The following is a 24831-nucleotide window of genomic DNA, read 5'->3' on the forward strand; positions in this document are numbered from 1 at the left end:
TTTCGGTTTCCACCTCCTCCTAGAGTTTTCAAGCTAGAACCACCAAACTCGGCCCAGACCTTCAGACTGGTCTGACTCGGTGTGCTCTATCTTTTCTAACTGATCCAACTTACGGTTTTCATAAACCAGACTATCAAAACCACCAAAAATCCCATACACTTACATTGACGGACTGTTCAAATGAGCCAACACTCTTCAAACTCCCAGAATCCCTTGAGGCTCAATCAAGCTTCCCTTCTATGTACTATTTCTAATCCATTTAGACTCATTTAAGCTTCCACTCTAATATTTCTAATATTTCTAATCTATTTAGCTATCTAAATCATGCTAGCAACATGCTAGTTATTTGTTAATCATGTTAACAACATGCTAATAACTTGCTAATCATGTTAGAAACATGCTAACAAAATTCTAGTAACATGCTAATCATGCTAATAACATGCTAATTATGTTAAAAACATGGTAACAAAATGGTAGTAACAATGTAATCATGTTAGAAACATGCTAACAACATGCTAATCAGCTTGCAGCATGCTAGTAACTTGCTAATCATGTTAGCAACATGCTAGTAACATGCTAATCATGCTAGCAACATGCTAATCACGATAGAAAAATGCTAACAATGTGCTAGTAACATGCTAATCATGCTAGCAACATGCTAATCATGATAGAAAAAGCTAACAACGTGCTAGTAACATGTTAATCATACTATAAACATGTTAACAACATGTTAGTAACTTGCTAATCATGTTAGAAACATGCTAGAAACATGCTAGTAACATGCTAATAATGTTAACATCATGCTAATAACTTGCTAATCATGCCAGAAACATGTTAGCAACTTGTTAATCATGCCAGAAACATGCTAGCGATATGGTAATCATGCTAGAAACATACTAGCAACTTTACTAATCATGCTAGAAACATGTTAACAACAAGCTAGTAACATGTTAGCCATGTTAGAAACATGCTAGTAACATGCTAATCATGTGCTAAACATGCTATCAACATGCTAAACTTGCAAATTATGATAACAACATGGTAATCATACTAATCAGCCTATAAAAATTCTAGTAACATGCTAATCATGCTAACAACATGCTAACATGCTTATGTTAGAAACATGGTAACAAAATGGTAGTAACATGCTAATCATGTTGGAAACATGCTAACAACTTGCTAATCAGCTTGCAGCATGCCAGTAACTTGCTAATCATGTTAGCAACATGTTAATCATGATAGAAACATGTTAACAACATGTTAGTAACTTGCTAATCATGTTAGAAGCATGCTAGCAACATGCTAGTAACATGCTAATCATGCTAACATCATGCTAATAACTTGCTAATCATGCCAGAAACATGTTAGCAACTTGTTAATCATGCCAGAAACATGCTAGCGACATGGTAATCATGCTAGAAACATGCTAGCAACTTTGCTAATCATGCTAGAAACATGTTAACAACAAGCTAGTAACATGTTAGCCATGTTAGAAACATGCTAGCTGCTTCCATACTATTACAACTGCTTCAAACTTTCAGGCTGGGCTTTCTCAAGCCAACTTAAAGTTTGTTCTCAAACTTTACTCATCTAGTTAAAGCATTTATATATAACTGTATAAGATCGTTTTTCTACAAAAACTACAACTTAACAGTTAGGTAACCTAGCAACGGCGTCACGTTCTGCTGCCTCTTAAGTCTGTCCGAAAATATTTCTGGAGTCGCCTTCGCAGCCTTCTAAATCACTGCCTGATAAGTCATCGAGGCAGCAAGTCAGCTGACTAGGCTTTCGGACGGAAATAAATAAAGCAAAGAATTTTGGGTTATCTGTAGCAGCGAAGGATACACCGCAAGTATCCTCCGAATTTCTCTGAAAGAAGGACGCATTCGAAGATCCTACTTGCTTTTCTGAAATGAGACAGCCTCTATAACGTATGTAGCCTTCAAATGCAGCCTGCGGAGGGTGCATCCTTCGTAATGAGATACAGCTTAATACTTTTACAATTAATACTAAACCATTAACCATGCCAAATAAATAATCACGCTGGATGTGTTCAAGTAGGATAGAGACGACAGCTTCACTATACAGGTATTTGCAGCAATTTTTGGTAAACATTACAGAATTTTATGCATTGATTTTTACGTCGATGACATATACAGTGTAATTTTATTCTGGGGAGTGATGGAGAGGCAACCCTTACGAAAATTAAATATCGTTTTCATTTGTAATACCATGGTTTACCCACTAGGTACCTCTATGGCTCTTTACTAAAACATGTATCTAGAATATTGCAGGTCATAACTGCTTACTTTTTTCATTTGAAAAAATATTTAGAAATGATTAAACACTATATTTTTAAATGTGAAATTTAAATCCTTTTTTAATGATACTTGTACAAGTACGCACAATGAATGCAAGCAAATACTGAAATTAAACAGAGTTTAAACTTAAAAATTGGCAGCCCTGTTAATGTAATAGCAGCAGCTTCTAACCGTGTACCGTCGTTTATCTGACAGTCTGTGATAAGTGAGACCCAGAGAAGTCTGTGTTTACTTTAAGTGTATGACGGCGAAGATGGTCTTGATCTAACGTTATGCATTTACGGTCTTTGCCCCGTGTGCGCGCATAGCGCGTAGTCGTGCCAAGGTCACATGGATAATGATCAGCACATCGTCTATTTTAAGCATAACGCGGATTGCAACGGAGGCACGCAGACTTTACAAATGAACTGGGAGTGGAGTGTCATATATTCCCATCCGTTATGGATGGTTTCTACGCTGATCCTGGCCATAGTCGTGCGCGCGCAGCGGAAAGCTGTGTGGAACCCGCGCGCTTGTCTAGTAAAGTTAAACGGAAAAACTGCGATTGTCACCGGAGCCAACACGGGTGAGAATAAAACTTTTACTATTTAAAATATAATTTCGTGCTTTTTTAATGTATGTTGGTGCACACAAACGCTTACCCTGGTAACTTAGACCCTTTTACACAGAAGACGAATGACATTACAAAACTACAAATGTTGGGACGGAGAAATTTTAACGAGTTCAAGACATGTTTAATGTATATAAAGAGCTCCAATGCAAAAGCCTCTGAAAGCCAGCTTGGTCCAAAATGATAACGATACTGAGTGAATGCTCTCCACACATATGTTCAACAAGTATTTTCACTTAAAATACCAGCCTTAACCCATTCAGAAGTACCAGTACTTACATAGAAACCTATAAATTGTAGCCAGAAAGAAATGCTAATAATAAAAAGCCAGATGTACTTAGATATGTACTTTTCATATACGACCTTAACTAGTTTTCATAATTCCGCAGAGTCGTGGAACGTTCTGCTTTGATAAAACTGGTTAAACTAGCAAACAGGCGCCAGTCTTTACCAGATGTTTTACATTTGTTGTGTCTGGAGTGTCTGGTTTGGGTCATGGTGTTCACAAACGAAAAATGTAATTGTTCAGTGGTGGAATGTTTAGGTAATTTGTCTCAGATGTTACATGGGTGCATTTTAACAATTAAAATAAACATAAACTAATGAGACAGGGTGAATTTAGGTAAGGTGGGACCCTTTTTTGCATATGTGACATTAATACATGATATGCTGAATAAATAAGCTTTCCATTAATGTGTGGTTTGTTAGGATAGAACAGTATTCGTCCAAATCTGGAATCTGAGGGTGCAAAAAATCAAAATATGGAGAAAATTGGCTTTAAAGTTGTCCAAATGAAGTTCTTAGCAATGCATATTACTAAATAAAAAAAATTGATATATTTACAGTAGGAAGTGTACAAAATATCTTTGTGGAACATGATCTTTACTTAATATCCTGATGATTTTTGGCATAAAAGAATGCAATGCATTGTTGGCGATTGCTACAAATATACCCATGCTACTTAGGACTGGTTTTGTGGTCCAGGGTCACAGCTGAGAAGACTGGGGTCTTGGTAACAAATATAAATGAGTATACAAAATGATTCTGGATGAAATGTCTTAAATAATATACAGTTCTAGAGAAATTTGAAGAAAAAATGTTTGCGATTATATTGAAATCTCAGTAACACTTTACAGTAGGTACATAAGTTATCTCTTTTGTCTCATCTCTTTTGCTATTGTGATTTTATTTTCCTCTGGGCACATGGCAGGAGGTTATTTAAAATTTGTTATGATGATGATAAAGCATACAATATATTTTTAAATGCAAAACATGTTTTGACATGTGTTCCTGTGTTGCATAAAGTCACACATAATTTGTTTAAGAGTTATGATGGCTTACTTATTCTTTATGACTGTTGTGTCATTCACCTCGTAGGTATTGGGAAGTTCATTGCTCTGGACTTCGCCCGTCGTGGTGCACGGGTGATCTTGGCATGCCGGAACGAGGCTCGCGGGAATGCAGCTCTGCAAGAAATCAGAGAAAGCACTGGGAGCCAGAACGTCCATCTGCGTCTGCTTGATACCTCGTCGCTCGACTCTGTCCGGAAGTTTGCGGCACGCATCTTGGAGGAAGAGAAGGAATTACACATTCTGGTCAATAACGCAGGGGCCTCAGGTGGAACGCCCATCTCTGCTTTTCTATCTATCTAGCTCTCATATATTCATTTAGATGTCCTAACAAACAATGGTTTGTTCACGCCTACAGGCCTACCTAGTAAGATCACCGCTGATGGGCTGGAAATTACTTTTGCAACCAATCACATTGGACCATTTCTGCTCACCAGTTTGCTTTTAGGTCAGACCACATTCCCATTGCTAAAGCTTTTTTTTAGATCTTAAAGAAACAGTTCATTCAAAAATGACAACCCTCACGCCATCCAAGACTGCTATAAGAACACATCTGGAGAAATTTAACCTCACTTGCTCACCAACAGATCCTCTGTAGTGAATGGGTGCTGTCAGAATGAAAGCATATGTCTGTATATTTCTCTCCTGGTTCAGATGAAATGTTTTCACTGGAGAAAGCAATGTAGCCAAAAGCAATGGTTTAATGTTAATGAGGGATTTATTACAAACACAGCTTTTCACGTGGACTGGAGTCGTGTCGATTTGTTGTGTTTTTATCAGCTGTTTAAACTCTAATTCTGACAGCACCCATTCACTGCAGAGATTTCATTGGTGAGCAAATGTAGTGTTAACATGCTCTAAATCTGTTCTGATGAAGAAACAAACTTGTTTATATCTTGGATGACCTGGATAAACTATTCCTTTGAAAAGACAAATCTGGATTCTGAACTCTTCTTTCCCACAGACCTTTTGAAGAAATCAGCTCCAGCTCGCATTATAAATGTTTCGTCTATGAATCACTGGAGGGGTGAGGTAAACTTTGATCATTTTCGTGGCCAAAATCTTACACATGCGATGGATTCCACATATAACCACACCAAGCTACACAACATCATCTGGACCAACGAGTTGGCACGCAGGCTTCAGGGCACAGGTACACGTCCAAAAGACAACTCATTATACTGACCGACTGCTGCCCTTAGAAAATGAACAGAATGTTGAAAATAGATTTTGAATGTTAGATTTGACATTGCTTGATGATTCAATAATGTGCATAATGCACACTTTTTAAACTCTCTTTATAAATTAATTTGTAAGAGGATCACACAGGAAAGAAAATTAAGACATATACGAAAGAAAAATCTCAAATGAGAATGTCTCAAGCTGTGCAATTATGCAATTATATGATTTTAATGACAATAAACTTATGAATAATTCAGTTAAACTTGAATCTCCATTAAAAGATTAGCTTACTTTCAAAATAAACATTTCCTGAAAAGGTACTCACACGCATGTCATCCAAAATGTTCATGACTTTCTTTCTTCAGTCGAAAAGAAATTAAGGTTTTTGAGGAAAACATTCCAGGATTTTTCTCCATATACAGTTGAGGTCAAAAGTTTACATCCTCCTTTCTGGATCATAAAACATGTTAATTATTTTATCACCATAAGAGGGATCACACAAAATGTATGTTGTTGTTTATTTAGTACTGACCTGAATAAGGTGTTTACATATAGTCCACAAGAGAAAATAATAGTTGAATTTATAAAAATGACAGGGTTCAAAAGTTTACATCCCCTTGATTCTTAATACTGTGTTGTTACAAGAATGATCCACAGCTGTGTTTTTTTTTGTTTAGTGATAGTTGTTCATGAGTCCCTTGTTTGTCCTAAACAGTTAAACTGCCTGCTGTTCTTCAGAAAAATCTTTTTAGGTCCCACAAAATGTTTGGTTTTCCAGCATTTTGTGTATTTGAATCCTTTCCAACAATGACTGTGTGATTTTGAGATCCATCTTTTCACACTGAGGACAACTGAGGGACTCATATGCAACTATTACAGGAGGTTCAAACACTTACTGATGCTTCAGATGGAAACAATGCATTAAGAGCCAGGGGGTGAAAACTTTTTGAATTTGAATATCAGGGTAAATTTAACTTATTTTGTCTTCGGGGAAATGTGCAACTATCTTCTGTACCCTTTGAAGGGCAGTACTAAATGAAAAAAAAAATGTTATTTAGGTAAAATAAGAAAAATGTACACATCTCCATTCTGTTCAAAAGTTTTCACCCCCCAGACTCTTCATGCATTGCGTTTCCTTCTGAAGCATCAGTGAGAGTGTGAACCTTCTGTAATAGTTGCAAATGAGTCCCTCAGATGTCCTCACTGTGAAAAGATGGATCTCAAAATCATACAGTCATTGTTGGAAAGGGTTCAAATACACAAAAATGCTAGAAAACCAAAGAATTTGTGGAACCCGAAGCATTATATGTAAACATCTTCTATGTGAAATATCTTTTTCAGGTCAGTGCTAAATAAACAATAACATACATTTTGCACGATCCCTCTTATTTTGGTAAAATAATTAACGTTTTTAATGATTCTGAAAGGGGGGTGTAAACTTTTGACCTCAACTGTAGTGGACTTCAATGGGGGCCAATGGGTTCAAGGTTCAAATTGCAAAAAGACTGGTCATTTTCTAAAAAAATTTGACTTTCATTGCATGTTTGCTTTGTAAACACTGGGTCAGTACTACAGTACTACTACATCATGCATGCGTGACTTTTTTTAGAAAATGACACATTGTTTTGCTAGATAAGACCCTTATTCCACATCTGGGATCATGTAGAGGCCTTTGAAGCAGCATTGAAACTGCAATTTGGACATTCAACCCACCACTGAAGTTCACTATATGAAGAAAAATCCTGGAATGTTTTCCTCGAAAACCTTCATTTCTTTTTGACCGAAGAAAGAAAGACATAAACATCTTGGATGACATAAGGGTGAGTACATTTCTCAGGACATTATTATTCTGGAAGTGAACTAATCCTTTAAGTATCTGAGCTGTAAAAAAGCAACTTCGGGTACTCCACTAACACAAACAAACAGAAGAAAGTGCTTTACTTTTTCCATTCAAACCCTGTTTTTTTGTATGTTTCAGGCGTGACGGCTAACTCTCTGCATCCAGGCGTGGTTATGACTGAGGTAATGAGAAATTACAACTTCATAGTGCGATTCCTCTTCAACTTGGTCGGCTTTTTCTTCTTCAGAGTGAGTCAACTATCAGTCCAATCACTGTAAACAACACAAACCATTTCCCATCATCAGTCGCTTCCTGACAACTCCTCTGGCTCTGCTAGTGCACTAGTTTCCATAGTAGGTGGATAAAATGCATAGTGCTTTTCATTTTTACTGTGATTCTGGAAAAAGGTCACAAACGTTCCACTTAACAACCTCTGAAGTTCAGCAGTGCAAGAAAGTTCAGCTGTTCAAGAAAGCCACATCTACATCTTTACGCATAACACAGATGTTTAGTTGCAGTTTAAATTCATGCTTTCCCACTCAACAGATGTTCTTGATTTGCTATGAAGAGTTTTGCAATAAATTACAAGCTAAGCTTTCGTAATTAAAAAATATGTTTAAACATGCATTCTATAATTTGCATTCAACATGCTAATTTCTACTCAACCTCGACATATTGAAAAACCACTGCGAACACAAAAAATCTAATAGGGTTTCCACAAAAATAACACTAATTGTTGCAAGAAAGGAAGATGAAGCGAACAAGAGTAACTATGTGATGCTTCACTGAGAAGCAGAAATAGCCCACTTTCCTGGAAGGAGTTAAATTACAAATCTAATCTGATAATCTGACCATTTGATTGTGCAGTTCTTACTGATATCAGGACCAGTGACATAAGTTTCTTTTAAGCACCAGGAAGGACCCAGAACAGCAATGAGATTTATGACATGACACTTGTTTTATTGTTTGTTTATGCAATTTGTTTCACCACAGACTTCTGAAGAAGGGGCTTTCACTCCAATATACTGTGCAGTGTCCGAGGAAACAGAAGGAATAACTGGAAAGTACTTTGACAGTGACTGTTCCCTGGTTTTGCCAGCACCTCCTGCTAGAGATCCTGCTCTTGGAGTCAAGGAATATGAGATTTGTGAGAGACTGACTGCTAAACCTTAAAAGGATAGTTCACCCAAAATTGAAAATTCTGTCATTAATTACTCAACCTCATGTCATTCCAAAGACCTTCATTCATCTTCAGAACACAAATTAAAAAGATATTTTTGATGAAATATGAAAGCTTTCTGACCCTAAATGTTCAAGGCTCAGAAATGTAGGAAGGACATTGTTAAAATAGTCCATGTGATTCAGTGATTCAACCTTAAATTTATGAAGTCTTTTAAAAGCTTTATGTGAGAAACTGACTGAAATCTAACTTTTGCCCAATACTAATTGTTCCATAAGCTTCAACAGACTCAAACATGGATGTTACTGATTTTTATAACAATCTTTTTTATAGAGCAAAAATGTTGTTGAAAACGTCTTTGAATGAAGAACATTATAAATGAAGACTCATAGCTCTCTTGTACACTCAACAGCTTTTACAAGGAATTGATCTTCCTGATAAAGTTTTTGATGTTACCTTCTACAATGTGATAGTTCTATTCTCAAACTTATTTGTAAGACATTGTAAAGACTCTTAAAATGCACTATGAATTTCTGCTTTTCCACTTTGCCATAAAATACAAGCTTACACCTCCATAATTAAAAAAACATGCATCTTATAGTTTCCATTCAACATTCTGACTTCTACTCAACCTCGGCATATTGAAAAACCACTCTGAACACAAAAAATCTATTAGGGTTTCCACAAATGTAAGTAGTAGCAGCACAACTAGGAGCATATTACAATGATTTCTGAAGGATTGTGTGACTTGAGTAATGCCTGCTGAAAATTCAGCTTTGCATCACAGGAATAAATTAGATTTTTAAAATATTCAAATAGAAAACAGTATTTTTAAATGGCATTAATATTTCAAAATATTAGTTTTACTGTATTTTTAATTAAATAACTGCAGCCTTGGTGAATGTAAGAGATTTTGTAGTGTACATACACTACCGGTCAAAAGTTTTTGAACAGTAAGATTTTTAATGTTTTTTTTTTTTTTTAAATAAGTCTCTTCTGCTCACCAAGTACAGGAAGAACAGTAAAATTTTGAAATATTTTTACTATTTAAAAAAAAACGTTTTCTATTTGAAAATTTTTTTAATTGTAATTTATTCCTGTGATTTCAAAGCTGAATTTTTAGCATCATTATTCCAGTCACACGATCCTTCAGAAATCATTCTAATATTCTGATTTGCTGCTCAAAAAACATTTTTTATTATGTTGAAAACAGCTGATTAGAATTTTTTTTCTTTTTCTTTTGTAGCATTATAAATGTCTTTATAATCACTTTTGACCTATTTAAAGCATCCTTGCTAAATAAAAGTATTAATTTCTATCATTTCTTTCTCAAAATTATACTGACTCCAAGCTTTTTAATGGTATAATGTTACAAAAGCTTTTTATTTCAGATAAATTTTGATCCTGAAAAAAATGTACTCACCTGTTTTAAATATAACAATAATAATAATGTTTCTTGAGCAGCAAATCAGCATATAGAATGATTCTAAAGGAGCAAGTGATTGGAGTAATGATGCTAAAAATTCAGCTTTGAAATCACAGGAATAAATGACATTTTAAAATATATTCAATTAGAAAACAGATATTTTAAATAGTAAAAATATTTTACATTTTTACTGTTTTTGCTGTTCTTTGGATCAAAGAAATGCAGGCTTGGCGAGCAAAAGAGACTTCTTTAAAAAATCCTGAAAAATTTTACTGTTCAAAAACTTTTGACTGGTAGCGTAGGTTTTTAATCATTTAAATTTAGAGGCAAATTAAGAGTCTAAAGAGTTACAACACCTATATATGACAAGAAACTGAATTTCCATGCAATTTTATTTTATTTAGAATTTTTTTACATTCATAGACAAAACATTCTTGTTTGAAACAAATGTTGAATCATCAGTCTGCAATTGTCACTGAATACAGATGAAAATCCCAGTATTATTTCACTGTCAAAACAGAGCAGGAGCATTAGAGTGGTCTGTATGCATATATAAAATAAAAAAAGAAATTTTACCATATGGATTTAAATGCTCCTTACCCTTCTCTACCTCTTCTACGATGCTCTGCAGCATCTTACCGAAAGCAGATCCAATGTGGCCTTTTTTAGCAGTGAGCTTCAGCCCTATTTCTACAGGCTGGCAGTTTAGATGAATAAAAACCAGTCAGAAACTCAAAAATATTATGAAATGCATTAAAAACATGCAGGGATTTCTCACCGCTGACTCTCCTCCATCTTCTTCCGGAGACATCTCGTCAGTCAAAACTCCATCTCGCATAGAATCAGCATCCTTCCTTCCCTCCTTTTCCTGTTGGAGATGAAAAGAGAAACACGGTAAGTTATTTTTGGAGGTTAAAAGAGTAGTTATTAAGATGCTGAAGGCTTGTGGATGTCTCACCCTGAGCTCTCTCATTTCTTTAGGGCTGAAGAAGGCAATGTGTCCCTCTGCCTGCTCAGCCAGAAGAGCAACAACATACACCAGCAACAAACATCCTGTAACTGGTCCGCGCATCTTTGGGTGGCATTTAAAAACACAAATCAGCAAGAATTAAACAACGATAAGAGTGGAATGGTCATGCTTCATTGATAAGTGAGTTCCAGTTGTGACGCAAAGCTGAGAGAATGAGAGATAGAATCTTTTTTCATGACGAATGTACCTTTGTACAGCATGCAGGTTGCCTCTGTGTCGGGTGTTTATGTTTCTGTTAGTGGTCAGAGAGCAGTCGGCTTTATAGGAGCCCTTGTATTTACTATCTCTGACGTATGTTTCCGTAAACTCCTCCACCTTGACCATGGAGACACTACAAGGACTGGACATAACTTGGTTGTAGTCACTCTAGATTTGGTGTATGTTATGGTATAGTTGTTTTTATTTTATTTTGCTTTATTTTTTATTATATTTTATTGTTTTGTTTTGTTTTATTTTATTTTTTATTATATTTTATTTTATTTTAAACTGCATCCAAAGAAATCAAAAACACCTAAAAACCTTGCAACAACTGCTTATTTCTCTAAATCATTTAATCAGCCATTTTTTTTATTTTATTTTATTTGAATATCCAAAGGTATTAAAAAAACATTTTTTTTACCTATTTAATGTTGGTACTTTTTGTCAATTATAATTATTTTATTTCTTCTTATTTTTCTTTTTTTTTTTTAATCAACCAGTTTTTTATTTCTTATCATTATTATTTTTTAATCAGCCAATTATTTTATTTTATTTTATTTTATTTTATTTTATTTTATTTTATTTTATTTTATTTTATTTTATTTTATTTTATTTTATTTTGAACTGCATCCAAACTTATTAAAAACACCCCAAATTGTTTACCTATTTAATGTTAGTACTTTTTGTCAGTTATAATGATTTAATTTCTTATTATTTTTCTTTTTTTTTAATCAGCCAATTTTTTATTTCTTCTTATTTGTTTTTTAATCAGACAATTTATTTTATTTTATTTTATTTTGCATCCAAAGAAATTAAAAACACCCCAAATCTTGGGACAACTGCAAATTTTCTCTAAATGATTTAATCAGACAATTTTTATCTTGTTTTATTTTATTTCATTTTGAACTGCAACCAAAGGTATTAAAAACACCTCAAATTTTTTACCTATTTAATATTGGTCCTTTTTGTCAATTATAATCATTTTATTTCTTATTCTTTTTCTTTCTTTCTTTTTTGTAATCAGCCAATTTTTTTTATTTCTTATTTTTCTTTTTTTTTTTTTTAAATCAGACAATGTTTATTTTATTATTTTATTTTATTTTGAACTGCATCCAAAGGTATTAAAAGCACACCAAATGTTTTACCTATTTAATGTTGGTACTTTTTGTCAATTATAATTTTTTTTTTTTCTTATTTTCTTTCCTTTTCTTCAATCAGCCAATTTTTTTATTTTATTTTATTTTATTTTAAACGGCATCCAAAGAAATAAAAAACACCCCAAATCTTGTGACAACTGCTAATTTTCTCTTAATCATTACCTGTGGTTTTAGATGCTATACATACTACCTGTGGTTTTACATATTTAATGTTGGTACTTTTTTGTCAGTTTGAATTATCTTATTTCTTATTACTTTTCTTTTTTTAATCAGCTACTTTTTATTTTATTTTCTACATCATTTATAAACATAAAGAGCTTTTATTCCTAAGCCTGTGTGTTTTGTTGTTTGTAGGTACTCTGCATTCCCCACTGATGTGGGTATATGGTCATAAATTCAGATCTCTCTTTTTAAAATAAATTCAACGCTGATATTTATTGCTGTGGGTGGTACATTATGGCACATTTGTCTGATAATTAGTGGATAGATGAGTGTGCAACCAGAGCTGTTTCCAGTCATAACTCTTGAAATGTTTCCTGCGTCAAATATATTTTGGCAATTTGTCCCTCGTAAAACACTCACAGCCACAATTTATGGGCAAATGCTTCCAATGTGAAGAATATGGTGTAATCAGATTAGAAAGAGGCACATATTTAGCTTATTGAGACATATATGTTTGAGAAGCTATTAATCTAACATAAAATTAACATAGTGTGAAAACAATCTTTATTTAAATACGTAATCTATCCCAATACTTAATGTTAGGATTTTGGCCTGTGGCACCCGCAGAGGTCTCAACTCTCTCAAATGTATATAATAATTAAAACCACAGAACAATGCCATAATTTAGCCATTTTGAACTGATTTTCAATTCTTTTCATTAACAGTATTTTATTTTGCTTTGTTTTGAACTGCGTCCAAAGAAACTGGGACAACTGCTAATTTTCTCAAAAACCATTACCTGTGGTTTTAGGTGCTATACAAATTACCTATGGTTTTACCTATTTAATGTTAGTGTCACACCCCTGTGGACTGTTTTGTTGGTTTCTCCCTCTTGTGCCCATATTTGGTTTTTCCTGTTCCTGTCCTTGTTAAGTCTTTATTAGTTAATCACTCTCGCCTGTCCTTGTTTCATTAGCACCCCTTTATAAGTTGTATTCAGTTCAGTGTTTGATGTCTGATCTTAAAGTTATGTTGGTGTGTGTTTTTCTTGCTGTTTCTGTCTGAATGTACCCTTTTTGGATTGTATTAAAGCCCTTTTGTTATTTTTTTCTCATCCTACATCCCCTTCCACACACAGCGTGACAAAAGATCAGAACAATCAAAATGATGGCTGAGGAAGTGCTTTGGGGTTTGCGCCAAGGCGGTTGGAGATTGGAATGGTATGTGGAGGAATTCCTCAAGCTTGCTAACCAGCTGAGCTGGCACGATGCTGCTCTAGGTGCGTGTTTTCAGCTGGGGCTGGACAACCAGACATCCGTTGCGATCTTCCCGTGTGTGAGTATCCCCTGATCGAACTGATTAATCTTGTCCTTTATTTAAACGGTATTAATTTCGAAGTCGAAGAAATAAGGGAAGATTATAAGTCTTGTAGTCCAGCCCCCTCTGGAACGTGCCGTGTCATGCTCCGATCCGCCATAGCCTCCCGGACTGTGTGCTCCGCTGTGGCTCCCTGAGCTCCCTGATCCGCCCTGTAGGCCTTCCTTCTCTCTGCCCTTTGTCTGCCCTGCACCAGCCTGTACAACCCTCCCCGGTGTATGTTATGGCGCGAGACGTGCCTTCTGGGAGGCGGAAGTAATGTCACACCCCTGTGGACTGTTTTGTTGTTTTCTCCCTCTTGTGCCCTTATTATTTTATATATATAATATAATATAATATAATATAATTTTTTTTTTTTTTTTTTTTTTTTTGTTCCTGTCCTTGTTAAGTCTTTCTTAATCACTCTCACCTGTCCTTGTTTCATTAGCACCCCTTTATAAGTTGTATTCAGTTCAGTGTTTGACGTCTGATCTTAGTTATGTCGGTGTGTTTCCCTGCTGTTCCTGTCTGGATGTACCCTTTTTGGATTTTATTAAAGCCCTTTTGTTATATTTCGTCTCCCTACGTCTCCGTGTAAAAACAGCATGACGATTAGTACTTTTTGTATATTATAATAATTCTATATTATTATTATTATTATTATTATTATTATTATTATTATTATTATATATTATAATGCAATTATTATTTTTTTTAATTTTTTTTTTTTTTTTTTAAATCAGCCAATATTTTATCTTACTTTGAACTGCATCTGAAGATATTAAAACACCTCAAAGATATTAAAACAAAGGTATCCAAAGGTATTAAAACACCTCAAAATTGTTACCTATATATTTTTGTAAATTATAATTGTTTTCTTACTATTTTTCCTCTTTTAAATCAGCCAATATTTTATTTTATTTTCTATTTTTTTTTTCTCTAAAAACTGCATCCAAAACACCCCAAATCTTGGGATAACCACAAATTTTCTCATTTACTCATGTAATCAGCCAATTTTTTGTTTATTTTTATTTATTTATTTTGCTTTGGATGCAGTTCAAAGGTATTAAAAACACCTCAAAATTGTTACCTATATGTTGTCAATTATAATTATCTTATTTCTTATTCTTTTTCTTTTTTTTAAACAGACATTTTATTTTGATTGTTTTTATTTGTTTGTATTTTATTTTAACTGTATCCCCAAAAAAATAAAAATACCCCAAATGGGACAACCACTAGTTTTCTGTAAATCATTACCTGTGGTTTTAGGTGCACAATAACCTATGGTTATACCCATTTAATGCTGGTACTTTTTGTCAATTCTAAATATTTTATTTCTTATAATTTTTCCTTTTTTTTTTAATCATCCAATTTAATTTAATTTTTTATTTTTTCCATCAATAAATAAATAAATGTATTGCCTTACTTCAAAAAGGTTTAACCTATGATAAACACTCTGCGTCCACTGTGCCAGGCATTTTGCAATTCCAAGCTTTTCCAACAGGTGGCGGCACACATTCCCGCAAAAACGCAACTTGTGAACTCTCGCGATAGGCTGCGAGACTAGATCATGTGGGGTTTCCTACTTGAGCGCATGCGGAGTCCTTTCCTCTCCAAGTGATCTGAAGGAACGGAGTGCTCCCTCGTGCGTGGCGCACGAGATCGTTAAACATGGTAAAATTGCATGATTTCTTTATGCAATATTTAGAAATTAACACATTGGTGTTTTGCAGTATAGCTTAAAAGTAACGCCTGCGTTGTATTTAAATCAAGCTTTGTAATAGTCAGTGTGCGTGTTTCTAGTATCATCTTACATTTGAGATCTTTTCTCTTTATTGCAATAACCGAAGTATTACAATTGTTTTGATTAGTCTGTTATGATGCGATTGCACAATACAAACTGCATTTAATCAATCATCGCAGCCTGTTTGACAGGATAAAAGGTGAATCCGGTTAACTTACACAAGGCCTCAATGTGATATTAAAGGCCACGGCAGCCATTAAATTCAATCTAACGTGCTCTTGAAGTTTTACTCACCTCTCGGACGTGTTTGGATCGTTGTTCCGTTACCGATCGCAGTGCTATAAGATGTTGATTAGTTTTAAAAGTGGCACGCGTTGACAATTTGATCCGCTGGAGGAACACGTGGTGTTTCTGTGCTAACCCATGCTAATGTGTGCCTCTCCAGCTTCAAGCTCTAATGCAGTAAAGTCTAAACGGGGGTAGTTTATTAACGACTGTTGTTATCTTTTGCTTACGCAATGTTGTATAATCCATATTAAATACGTAAAATTTAACAATAGCTTTGTACCTGGAGGTGCCATCGCCATGTGGGCTACGTGCACGTGTTGATGTTGACCGGCAACTCCGTCTTATCAGATCGAAAATATTCTTTTGTAACGTTGTGTTTGGTTGTTAATGTACGAATGAAGCATTTGGGACTTTGTCCCTTTTTGGTGTAAGTAGTGATTTACGGTATTGGTGCTAATCAATAACCTCTGTTTTTCTCAGGTGCTTTTACACGTGTTGTTCGAGCATGCATCTGGATATGCGTTATTTGCGGTCAAAGAAGTGGAAGAGATTGGAATGCTTCTACCTCAGGTTTGTATATTTATGAAATGCAAAAGAATATACATTTCCCATAACAATGTGGTAACTAGAAGGTTGTTAGTTCAAAACCCACCCGAAAAAATTACACAAATTAATAAATATTTCCCGTATAAAAATTTTCCTTATTTACTCACTCCCATGTTGTCCAAAATATTGATGTCTTTCTTCAGTGGTAAAGAAATTCAGGTTTTTGAGGAAAATATTACAGGATTTTTCTCCATAGTGGACATCAATGGGAGCTCCAAACTGTAATTTCAGTGTAGCTTAGAAGGGCTCTTATATAGTGAATTATATAGTTCTTTAACTAAAAAAAAAATAATTTATAAATATATATATATATATATATATATATATATATATATATATATATGCACACACACACACATATCTTTTAAAAACAACGACTTCACACATTTAGTAGTCACATTGGATAGGTGTAAGTACCGACCCAGTGTTTACAAAGCAATGCTTTACAAAAAAAAAATATATGTATATTTTTTTGCAAATTTTGAAGGAGGGTTTTTTTTTTTTTTTTTTTTTTCCTTCCTCCCCCCATACTCTACCTTTTTGAGTACACCGAGACGGAGCTAGGGCTGGGTGATGTGGCAGAAAAAAATATTTTTTTTTATAAACTTTAACTGTTCAACTTGAAAATGTTAATTAACTTAAACTACAACATGACTCAAGTAACTTTTTCTTTATTAACCCTCTAGTTAAAAATGTCTATTCCAAGTGCACCACGCATGTTGTCAACATGATGTGAATGTTAAACGAATCACTTACTAAATATCCTTGCAGAAAAGATGCATGAACTACAACTACGTCTTGTATAAACTACTTATACATCTTATATTAAAAAATATGAGAAATGCTTTTTAGCTAAGGTAATTCAAAATGACTGAAGGTAAAATGCCAGTAGACTATTATCTATAAATGTCCTGTAAAAGCAATGAACAGCAACTTTTGGCCTGTCACCATAATACAAATATGAAATATCAGTCATACAGTAGGAGTTCTTCACAGGCTTTTTTTTTATTTTATTTTTTTATTTGATTGCTCAACTCCCATCTTCTTGCATGTTTTTCTTATTCCACTGCCCATGTTGTATCTTTGTCAACACAAATGCATTCTGTGTGAATGGCGCCTAGCAATATGAGCATGGTTAATCATGTGCGTCAGTATTCGTTTGGATTGTTCTTTTCTCTTTACTGTTATCACTGGCATATAGTGAAAGTGTCTAATTCTAACACTTGGTAATATTTCTATTCAAACGATTCCTCAACTTCTAAAAAATAAAACATTAAATTCAAATTGATCGATAAAATTTCCCAGGCCTAGGAAGAAATAACTACGCGTGGACTTTCCAACATGATTGTGTAATGCGTAAAGGCCTGCATTGCAGAGCTAGTGCGAGACAAGCATCTTTTCACTAGATAAGACTGTTATTCCTTGGCTCGGAACAAGTAGCGCCCTCTGAAGCTGCACTGAAACTGTAAATTATCAGTAGAAAAGACTGTTACTTTCATTTGGTTTGAGTTCAAATCTAAGTTTCTTCTAAGTCACTAATTATTCATTCTTTCACAGGTGGAGCAAAGTGTCCTAAACCTTGGCAAGTTCAGTAGCGTGCTTAAACTGAGTGCGTTCTTCCCCTTTAAATCCGCCCAGACTGCACTGGAAAACATCAATGCAATCTCAGAAGGTAAATGAGATGAAGGTCTTATTTTAAAAACCTCATCTTGGATGCAATGATGTTATAATCTGTCAATCCCCTGAGTTACTGTGACGATAGCATTCCTACAAACTGATCATCTGAGGTTGATGTATTAACTTACAAAGGATGACCTACAGTTGCTTACCTCTTGTTTCTTCTAATCTGATCCTGACAGGAGTTGTCCATGCGGATCTCAAGTTGTTCTTGGGGACCAACCTTCCGATGGGAGGTAAAACCAAGGCTGTGTTGGGGGTGTCTGATGCTAAGCTTGGAGCAGCGCTTCAGGAAGAGCTCAATCTGTCCATTCAGACTGGAGGTGTTGTAGCTGAGATCATAAGAGGTGAGAAGAGCATGATTATTGATATTGGGGGTTTTCAGTCTTTAAGATGCAAATGCATAGCCTGCTGTAATGATGTGCCTTAATTGCCTGATTTCTGATGCTTAATTACTGAAAATCTGAACAGACAGGCTGTAAGTGTCTTTTTGTGAGTCCAGCTTTGACTGTTTCTAATGCATCCGTTTGTGATTGACAGGTGTGCGTCTGCACTTCCATTCCCTGGTCAAAGGGCTCACCGCTCAGGCTGCGTCTAAAGCTCAGCTGGGTTTGGGTCACAGCTACTCCAGAGCCAAAGTTAAATTCAATGTAAACAGGGCTGACAACATGATTATACAGTCCATCGCCCTCCTGGATCAGCTGGACAAAGACATCAACACGTTTTCCATGCGTGTGCGGTAAGACATTTTCCCTGCAGTTTTTAGATTTGTTTACTGTGGATGGAGCGAATACAGCAGCCTCCTAATGCTTACCGCAGACAGAGCCCCCTAGTGCACTGACTGTACAGGAAATGGAGGGACAGTAAAGTCCTTCCTCAGGAGTGTTTGTTCCGTCAAACTGGAGTGAACACAACCTGAGGGCGGGGGACAGATCTTGAGTGGGAAAGTTTTAAAAACTAATAGCTTGAAGGTTTAAGTTTTGAAAATGTAAGAAATTAAGACAGCCATACTTGGTACTGTACGACCAACTTGTACGTACTTTTTTTGCTAACAGTAAAATAACATATCTATTTATTAATATTTATGTAGTTATATTAAGATGTAATTAAAAAAATGTGTGTAGCCATGCAAGTAATTGGAGTTTTCACGGCCTTATCTGAACTTTTACTTATCAGAACACACTCTTTTATCTGTGTAGTGAATGGTACGGCTACCACTTCCCAGAACTGATAAAGATAGTGAGCGAAAACGCTACATATTGTAAGCTGGCCAAGCTGATCGGGAACAGGAAGGAACTGACTGAGGAGATGCTGGAAGCTATAGAGGAGATCACCATGGACAGTGGCAAAGCTCAGGCCATCCTTGATGCGTCCCGCAGCTCTATGGGTAAGATGAGCTCACTGATGTCTTTTGAAACTTAGTGTGGGTCTGTCTTGGATGTTATGATGTTGTTATAATCTGTCAATCCACTGAATCTATGTGATGACAGCATATCCTATTAAACTGAACCAGCACACCTCACATGTCGATTTGACTAAACCAGTATAAGTGCTCCAGTGATATATGGGAGGTGTTTATGCACTTTTTTTTTTTTTTTTTTTTTTTTTTTTTTTTTTTAAATAAAGGTATGGATATCTCTCCTATTGATTTGATCAACATTGAGAGTTTCTCCAGTCGTGTGGTGTCCCTTACAAACTACAGACAGGAACTGCAGGAGTATTTGCGGTCGAAAATGGGCCAGGTGGCGCCAAATCTTGCGGCTCTGATTGGTGATGTGGTATGTTTGTCATCACACTTGTATTTACATTAAGTTTTAAAAATCTGGGGAGTTTATTTTTGTAATTTGGAGAGGAGTGTCTGTTGAACTATATTTTAATTTAGAAAAATACATTTGCTGATGGTTTTTATATATTTGGTTGTTACATTTACATTGAGAGGGGAAAAGGCAATCTAGTCTTAAGTGTTAAGATTTGACTGTGTTTGAGTAAAATGTCTTTAAAATGAAAATTGTCATTAATTACTCACCCTCATGTTGTTCCCAACCTGTAAGACCTTTGTTCAGCTTCAGAACACAAATTAAGATTTTTAATGAAATCTGAGAGCTTTCTGACCCTGCATAGAGTACCAGTGCAACTCATGGTACTCTCATGAACGTTTGTCAAAGACTGACATGGAAGAGAAGAAATTGTTGTATAAAGTTATTTGTTTTCTTTGCACACAAGAAGTATTCTGGTAGCTTTATAATATTTAAGATTGAACCACTGATGTTGCATGGACCGTTTTAACCATGTCCTTATTACCTTTGTGGGCCTTAAACACGTCAGTTGCGTTGCCGTCTATGCAGGGTCAGAAAGCTCTCAGATTTCATCAAATATCTTAATTTATGTTTTGAAGATGAACAAAGGTCTTATGGTTTTGGAACATCATGAGGGTGAGTAACTAATGAGACATTTCCATTTTTGGGTGAACTATTCATTTAAATTCTGTAGAAGTATCAGGTTTGTGTGTATAGATGTTTTCTGACATCTGTTTTCTTTTAATAGGTTGGTGCTCGTCTCATCTCTCATGCTGGCAGTCTGACAAACCTAGCCAAATATCCGGCCTCCACCGTGCAGATTCTGGGGGCAGAGAAGGCCCTGTTCAGGTACTGGGGCTCCCCTTCCCTGCTGGGGTTTCACACAGCTGCGGTGATGGCAGGGCCGGGGCGTAGCAGGAGTGGGTGATTTGGTGTGTCAATGAACACACCTTAAAGTGATCCCACTCAATCTCACGTACCCCCCAGTCTGAGCAGCTGATGAGGGTTTTGAGAGGTAGATACATTTGAAGATGTTAAGACCCGGCAACTCAATTTTCACTGTGAATTAGAACTTGACGTTTAAGTAAAGCAGTAATTTCTGGTAGTGATCCACCAGAATTCCAGCAACTAGAAATATGTTGGTTTCGGCTACAAAATCCTTGACCGAAAGAGTGACATTTAAAGGGATAGTTTACCATAAATGAAAATTCTGTTACTCGCTCTCATATCGTTCCAAACCTGTAAGACCTTTGTTCAGCTTTAGAACACAAATTAAGATATTTTTGATGAAATCCAAGAGCTTTCTGACCCTGCATAGACAGCAACGCAACTAAGAAGTTTTCTTAGCACACAAAATGTTGTAGCTTTATAGCATTACAGTTGAACTTCAGTTATCACATGGACTATGATTAAGTCCTTACTAGGATGTCACGATTCCTCAATTCAATTAAATATAAATAAAAATAATCAATTACTCGATTACTAAAATAATTTTTAGTGATGGCCGTAGTTTTTACTGGGTCTTAAACGTGGTAGTTTTGTTATCTATGGATGATCAGAGAGCTCTTGGATTTCATCAAAAATATCTTAATTTGTGTTCTTAAGATGAGTAACGACATAAAGGTGAGTAATGACAATTAAAATTTTTAGGTTTACTATCCCTTTAAATGACACTCTTTTGTTAATGTATTTGGCTCTTGGCGCTTTTTTTTTTTTTTTTTTTTTTTTTTTTTTTGGCCAGATTTTATCTTAAATTTAGATGTCAATCACAAGGTGTAAAAGCTCAAAAAAGTGGTGTAGATGGATTTTTGTTCTGTGAATTAGGGCGCTGAAGACCAGAGGAAACACGCCGAAGTACGGTCTCATTTTCCATTCAACATTCATCGGGCGGGCAGCTGCCAAGAACAAGGGTCGTATCTCTCGTTACCTGGCCAACAAGTGCACCATCGCATCGCGCATCGACTGCTTTTCTGGTTAGTATCCCATCTCCCTTTAGTTCTTTAGGTCTAAATTAGTTCTTGCTATGATGCTTTTATTTTTCGTCAACAGTAACCCACCTCAGTGGATGTTGAGATGATGATCCTGAGCAGAATTTTGGATCAAACACTTCAATGTTTGATGCTCTTCCTTGTCTTGACATCTATCTTGTGTTCACACAGAGGTTCCCACCAGTGTGTTCGGTGACAAGCTGCGTGACCAGGTAGAAGAACGTCTGGCATTCTATGAGACGGGGGAGGCGCCACGTAAAAACCTGGAAGTCATGAAAGAAGCAGTTGCAGAGGTGAGAACTATTCATTAACCAGTATGTTAGTGCTGTGAGTGATGACTCATCTCTCCTGACTCTAACATGGAGGCAAAAACTGATTTAATGAGCCTGACACAGCATTCCTAAGCTAAGATTTTACTAAGCTTGTACAAATGCAAATACATGAACGTTTTTCCATCTCGCAGGCTAGTGAGGTAGCTGCCGAAATCAAGCGCAAGCTCGCAAAGAAGGAAAAGAAGAAAAGAAAGCGTGAGCAGAGGAAACTAGAAGCTCTTTCCACAGCAGAAGGAGATGAGGATCTCAAAGCCAATGGCGAGGCTGAGGTACGTGTGAGTTGCACTAAATCTGTGGTGTTTAGCACAAGTAGCATGACTATACTGGGGGCTGGACCTTCTCGTGGACCTGTCTTACATCTGTCATGCTTAAAGCAAACCTGCTCCGACCATTGACAGGCCCCGATCAATGGGTTTGATCACTGATGTGAGCAGGACATGATTATCTGTCAGTGTTTGTTTTTGTTTATTTCATACATGGTGTTGACGGTTTCCTCTGTTTTTCAGGAAAACGGAGATGCTATAAAGAAAAAGAAAAAGCAGGAGGACGAGGATGTCTTAACGAACGGCGTTGAGGCCACGACGCCTTCCAAGAAGAAAAAGAAGAGGAAGATTGACACCGTGGAGGCAGAGCCTGAGCCTGAGGTGACCGAGGAGGCTGATGTGACACAGGTGGAGAAGAAAAAGAAGAAAAAGAAAAAGAAAGCAGAGGATGAATAATCATTCATTCTCAATGAACTTTTGGACTTTTTCAGTATTGTACAGGTTTATTTTTAGTTTCAGTTATAAGTGTTGGACTCGCGGTCAAGTGTTGAAGATGTTTGCGAGCAGAGTGTAAGAAAAGCGATTGCGTTGAGAGCCCGTCACATGTTTTTCTTTTATACAATCTTGCTTTATTTCCTGTCATTCTCACCTTCATTTATGTGCCTTGCTCTAATAAAATGACAGCCTTTTGGCAATGAAAAGACTGAAGCTTGTCATCTAAAGCTGCTTTGATGAAATGGTTTCACTTGCTCGTTTGGTTATTCATGGTAGTGTCTGAGCTGTTTGTAGCTATGCATATTTTTATACATACAAATACGGAGATTAAACTCTTGCCATGATCGTAAATGTGAACTGATATCATGCATGTGGTGTCTGCTTAAAGCTGTGTTTCCAAAGTACTCCAGCTATTCTGATTCATATTAGACAATGCATAAACAATTGGCCTTTCAATAAATTCATATTCAATTGACTTTGCAGTTTGTGTATGAAATTTGAATGTAAAAATAAACCATTCTGCATGAAGAGTATCACACAACTTGAGAGAATTATAGAAGTTGCTGGGGTTTGGTTTTGTTTCCCCCCCCATGTTACAATAAGGTTGCACATTAATTAACAGTGACTAGCATGATATAAGGAACAATACTTTAACAGCAGATATTTGTGATGCTTAACACAATTATGACAAGACAATGGTCTTTAGCATTTACCATTTCTGTATACAGACTATGCAAAAGCAAAGAAATTTATTTCGTAGCATTTTTTTTTTGTCTTCAACATGGTATTTTTATAACCTTATTAAACACTTCAAAAGATTTTTTTATGCTCATCAAAGCTGAATTTACTAGATTAAAAATACAGAAAAAAATGTAATTTTGTGAAATATTATTGCAATTTAAAATAAGTTTTCTATTTTAATATACTTTATAATTTATTCCTGTGAAGCAAATCTGAGTTTTCAGCAATGTTACTAAATCATTTTAATATGCTGATTTATAATCAGTGTTGGGAACAGTTAATTTTTGGATGTGATATTTTATTCAAGATTCTTTGATAAAGCGTTAAAAGAATGGTGTTTATTCAAAATAGTAATTTTGTGTTATAATATATACACTACTTTTCAAAGTAGTAGAATAAATGCTGTTCTTTTCAACACTGATAATTAGCAAATTAGAATGATTTCTGAAGGATCATGTTATACTAAAAACTGGCGTAATGGCTAATGAAAATTAGGCGCTGCATCACAGAAATAAATTATATTTTAAAGTATATTAAATAGTAAACCAATACTGTGAATTGCAATAATGTTTCAAAATATTACTGTTTTTTCTGTATTTTTTGATCAAATAAATACAGCCTTGATGAGCATCAGAAACTTTGTTAAAAAACATTTAAAAATCTTCCTGATCCCAAACTTTTGAACGGCAGTGTATGTCATTTTTTTATGTAAAACACTGAATCCTTAAAGGAGAAGTTCACTTCCATAACAAAAATTACAGTTAATGTACTCACCTCCTTGTCATCCAAGATGTTCATGTCTTTCTTTCCTCAGTCGTAAAGAAATTTTTTGAGGAAAACACTGCAGCATTTTTCTCCATATAGTGGACTTCAATGGTGCCCCGAGTTTGAACTTCCAAAATACAGTTTAAATGTGGCTTCAAACGATCCCAAATGCTTTTGTAAATGATCCCAGTTGAGGAAAAAGGGTCTTATCTAGCGAAATAATCCGTTATTTTCACAAAAATAATAAAATGTATATACTTTTTTAATGTCAAACGTTTGTCTCAGCCTTTTTATCTGGTTCATGACAGTTAGGGTATGTCGGAAA

The 24831-nt window shown here is 35.4% G+C and overlaps 3 protein-coding genes and 1 non-coding gene across 6 annotated transcripts; 3 read left to right on the top strand and 1 right to left on the bottom strand.

Moving 5' to 3' along the window:
- The first annotated feature begins 2636 nt into the window (after positions 1–2636).
- Positions 2637–8947, top strand: zgc:64106 (uncharacterized protein LOC393348 homolog). The gene is made up of 6 exons (XM_051092858.1): positions 2637–2886; positions 4309–4548; positions 4639–4728; positions 5245–5433; positions 7441–7550; positions 8296–8947. Exons 1-6 carry the CDS (start codon positions 2652–2654, stop codon positions 8473–8475), a joined length of 1044 nt encoding a protein of 347 aa, XP_050948815.1. The 5' UTR covers positions 2637–2651; the 3' UTR covers positions 8476–8947.
- A 1242-nt stretch (positions 8948–10189) lies between these two features.
- On the bottom strand, positions 10190–18410 carry mlnl (motilin-like). 3 transcript variants are annotated; one of them, XM_051092866.1, is made up of 5 exons: positions 18279–18410; positions 10867–10980; positions 10687–10776; positions 10509–10605; positions 10190–10416 (listed from the first exon to the last, which is right to left on the bottom strand). In XM_051092866.1, exons 2-5 carry the CDS (start codon positions 10978–10980, stop codon positions 10409–10411), a joined length of 309 nt encoding a protein of 102 aa, XP_050948823.1. In that variant the 5' UTR covers positions 18279–18410; the 3' UTR covers positions 10190–10408. The 3 variants fall into 3 exon arrangements, with proteins under 3 accessions (XP_050948823.1, XP_050948822.1, XP_050948821.1); XM_051092865.1 differs by lacking the exon at positions 18279–18410 and adding an exon at positions 11126–11303 and having other exon boundaries at positions 10191–10416; XM_051092864.1 differs by lacking the exon at positions 18279–18410 and adding an exon at positions 15850–16023 and having other exon boundaries at positions 10194–10416.
- Positions 15371–23475, top strand: nop56 (NOP56 ribonucleoprotein homolog). Its single transcript, XM_051092850.1, has 12 exons — positions 15371–15485; positions 16324–16413; positions 18007–18121; positions 18309–18473; positions 18667–18865; positions 19326–19513; positions 19753–19904; positions 20671–20771; positions 21747–21895; positions 22082–22203; positions 22374–22511; positions 22749–23475. The coding sequence occupies exons 1-12, from the start codon at positions 15483–15485 to the stop codon at positions 22959–22961; spliced, it is 1635 nt and encodes a 544-aa protein (XP_050948807.1). The 5' UTR covers positions 15371–15482; the 3' UTR covers positions 22962–23475.
- On the top strand, positions 22237–22303 carry LOC127153093 (small nucleolar RNA SNORD57). The gene has a single exon (XR_007825182.1). It is a non-coding gene; the product is annotated as a small nucleolar RNA SNORD57 (small nucleolar RNA).
- Positions 23476–24831: the final 1356 nt, after the last annotated feature.

The sequence above is a fragment of the Labeo rohita genome, chromosome 21 (genome assembly GCF_022985175.1).
Source record: "Labeo rohita strain BAU-BD-2019 chromosome 21, IGBB_LRoh.1.0, whole genome shotgun sequence".
Taxonomy (NCBI): domain Eukaryota; kingdom Metazoa; phylum Chordata; class Actinopteri; order Cypriniformes; family Cyprinidae; genus Labeo; species Labeo rohita.

Coding starts and splice junctions, on each gene's coding strand:
- nop56 (XM_051092850.1), top strand. Junction 16,414..18,006: donor TTGGAATGCTTCTACCTCAG/GTTTGTATATTT, acceptor ATTCTTTCACAG/GTGGAGCAAAGTGTCCTAAA. Junction 19,905..20,670: donor CGGCTCTGATTGGTGATGTG/GTATGTTTGTCA, acceptor TTCTTTTAATAG/GTTGGTGCTCGTCTCATCTC.
- zgc:64106 (XM_051092858.1), top strand. CDS start 2,652: ATGGATAATGATCAGCACATCGTCTATTTTAAGCATAACGCGGATTGC. Junction 4,549..4,638: donor CAATAACGCAGGGGCCTCAG/GTGGAACGCCCA, acceptor TCACGCCTACAG/GCCTACCTAGTAAGATCACC. Junction 4,729..5,244: donor GCTCACCAGTTTGCTTTTAG/GTCAGACCACAT, acceptor TCTTTCCCACAG/ACCTTTTGAAGAAATCAGCT.
- mlnl (XM_051092866.1), bottom strand. CDS start 10,980: ATGCGCGGACCAGTTACAGGATGTTTGTTGCTGGTGTATGTTGTTGCT. Junction 10,777..10,866: donor AAGAAATGAGAGAGCTCAGG/GTGAGACATCCA, acceptor CATCTCCAACAG/GAAAAGGAGGGAAGGAAGGA. Junction 10,606..10,686: donor AAGATGGAGGAGAGTCAGCG/GTGAGAAATCCC, acceptor CTAAACTGCCAG/CCTGTAGAAATAGGGCTGAA.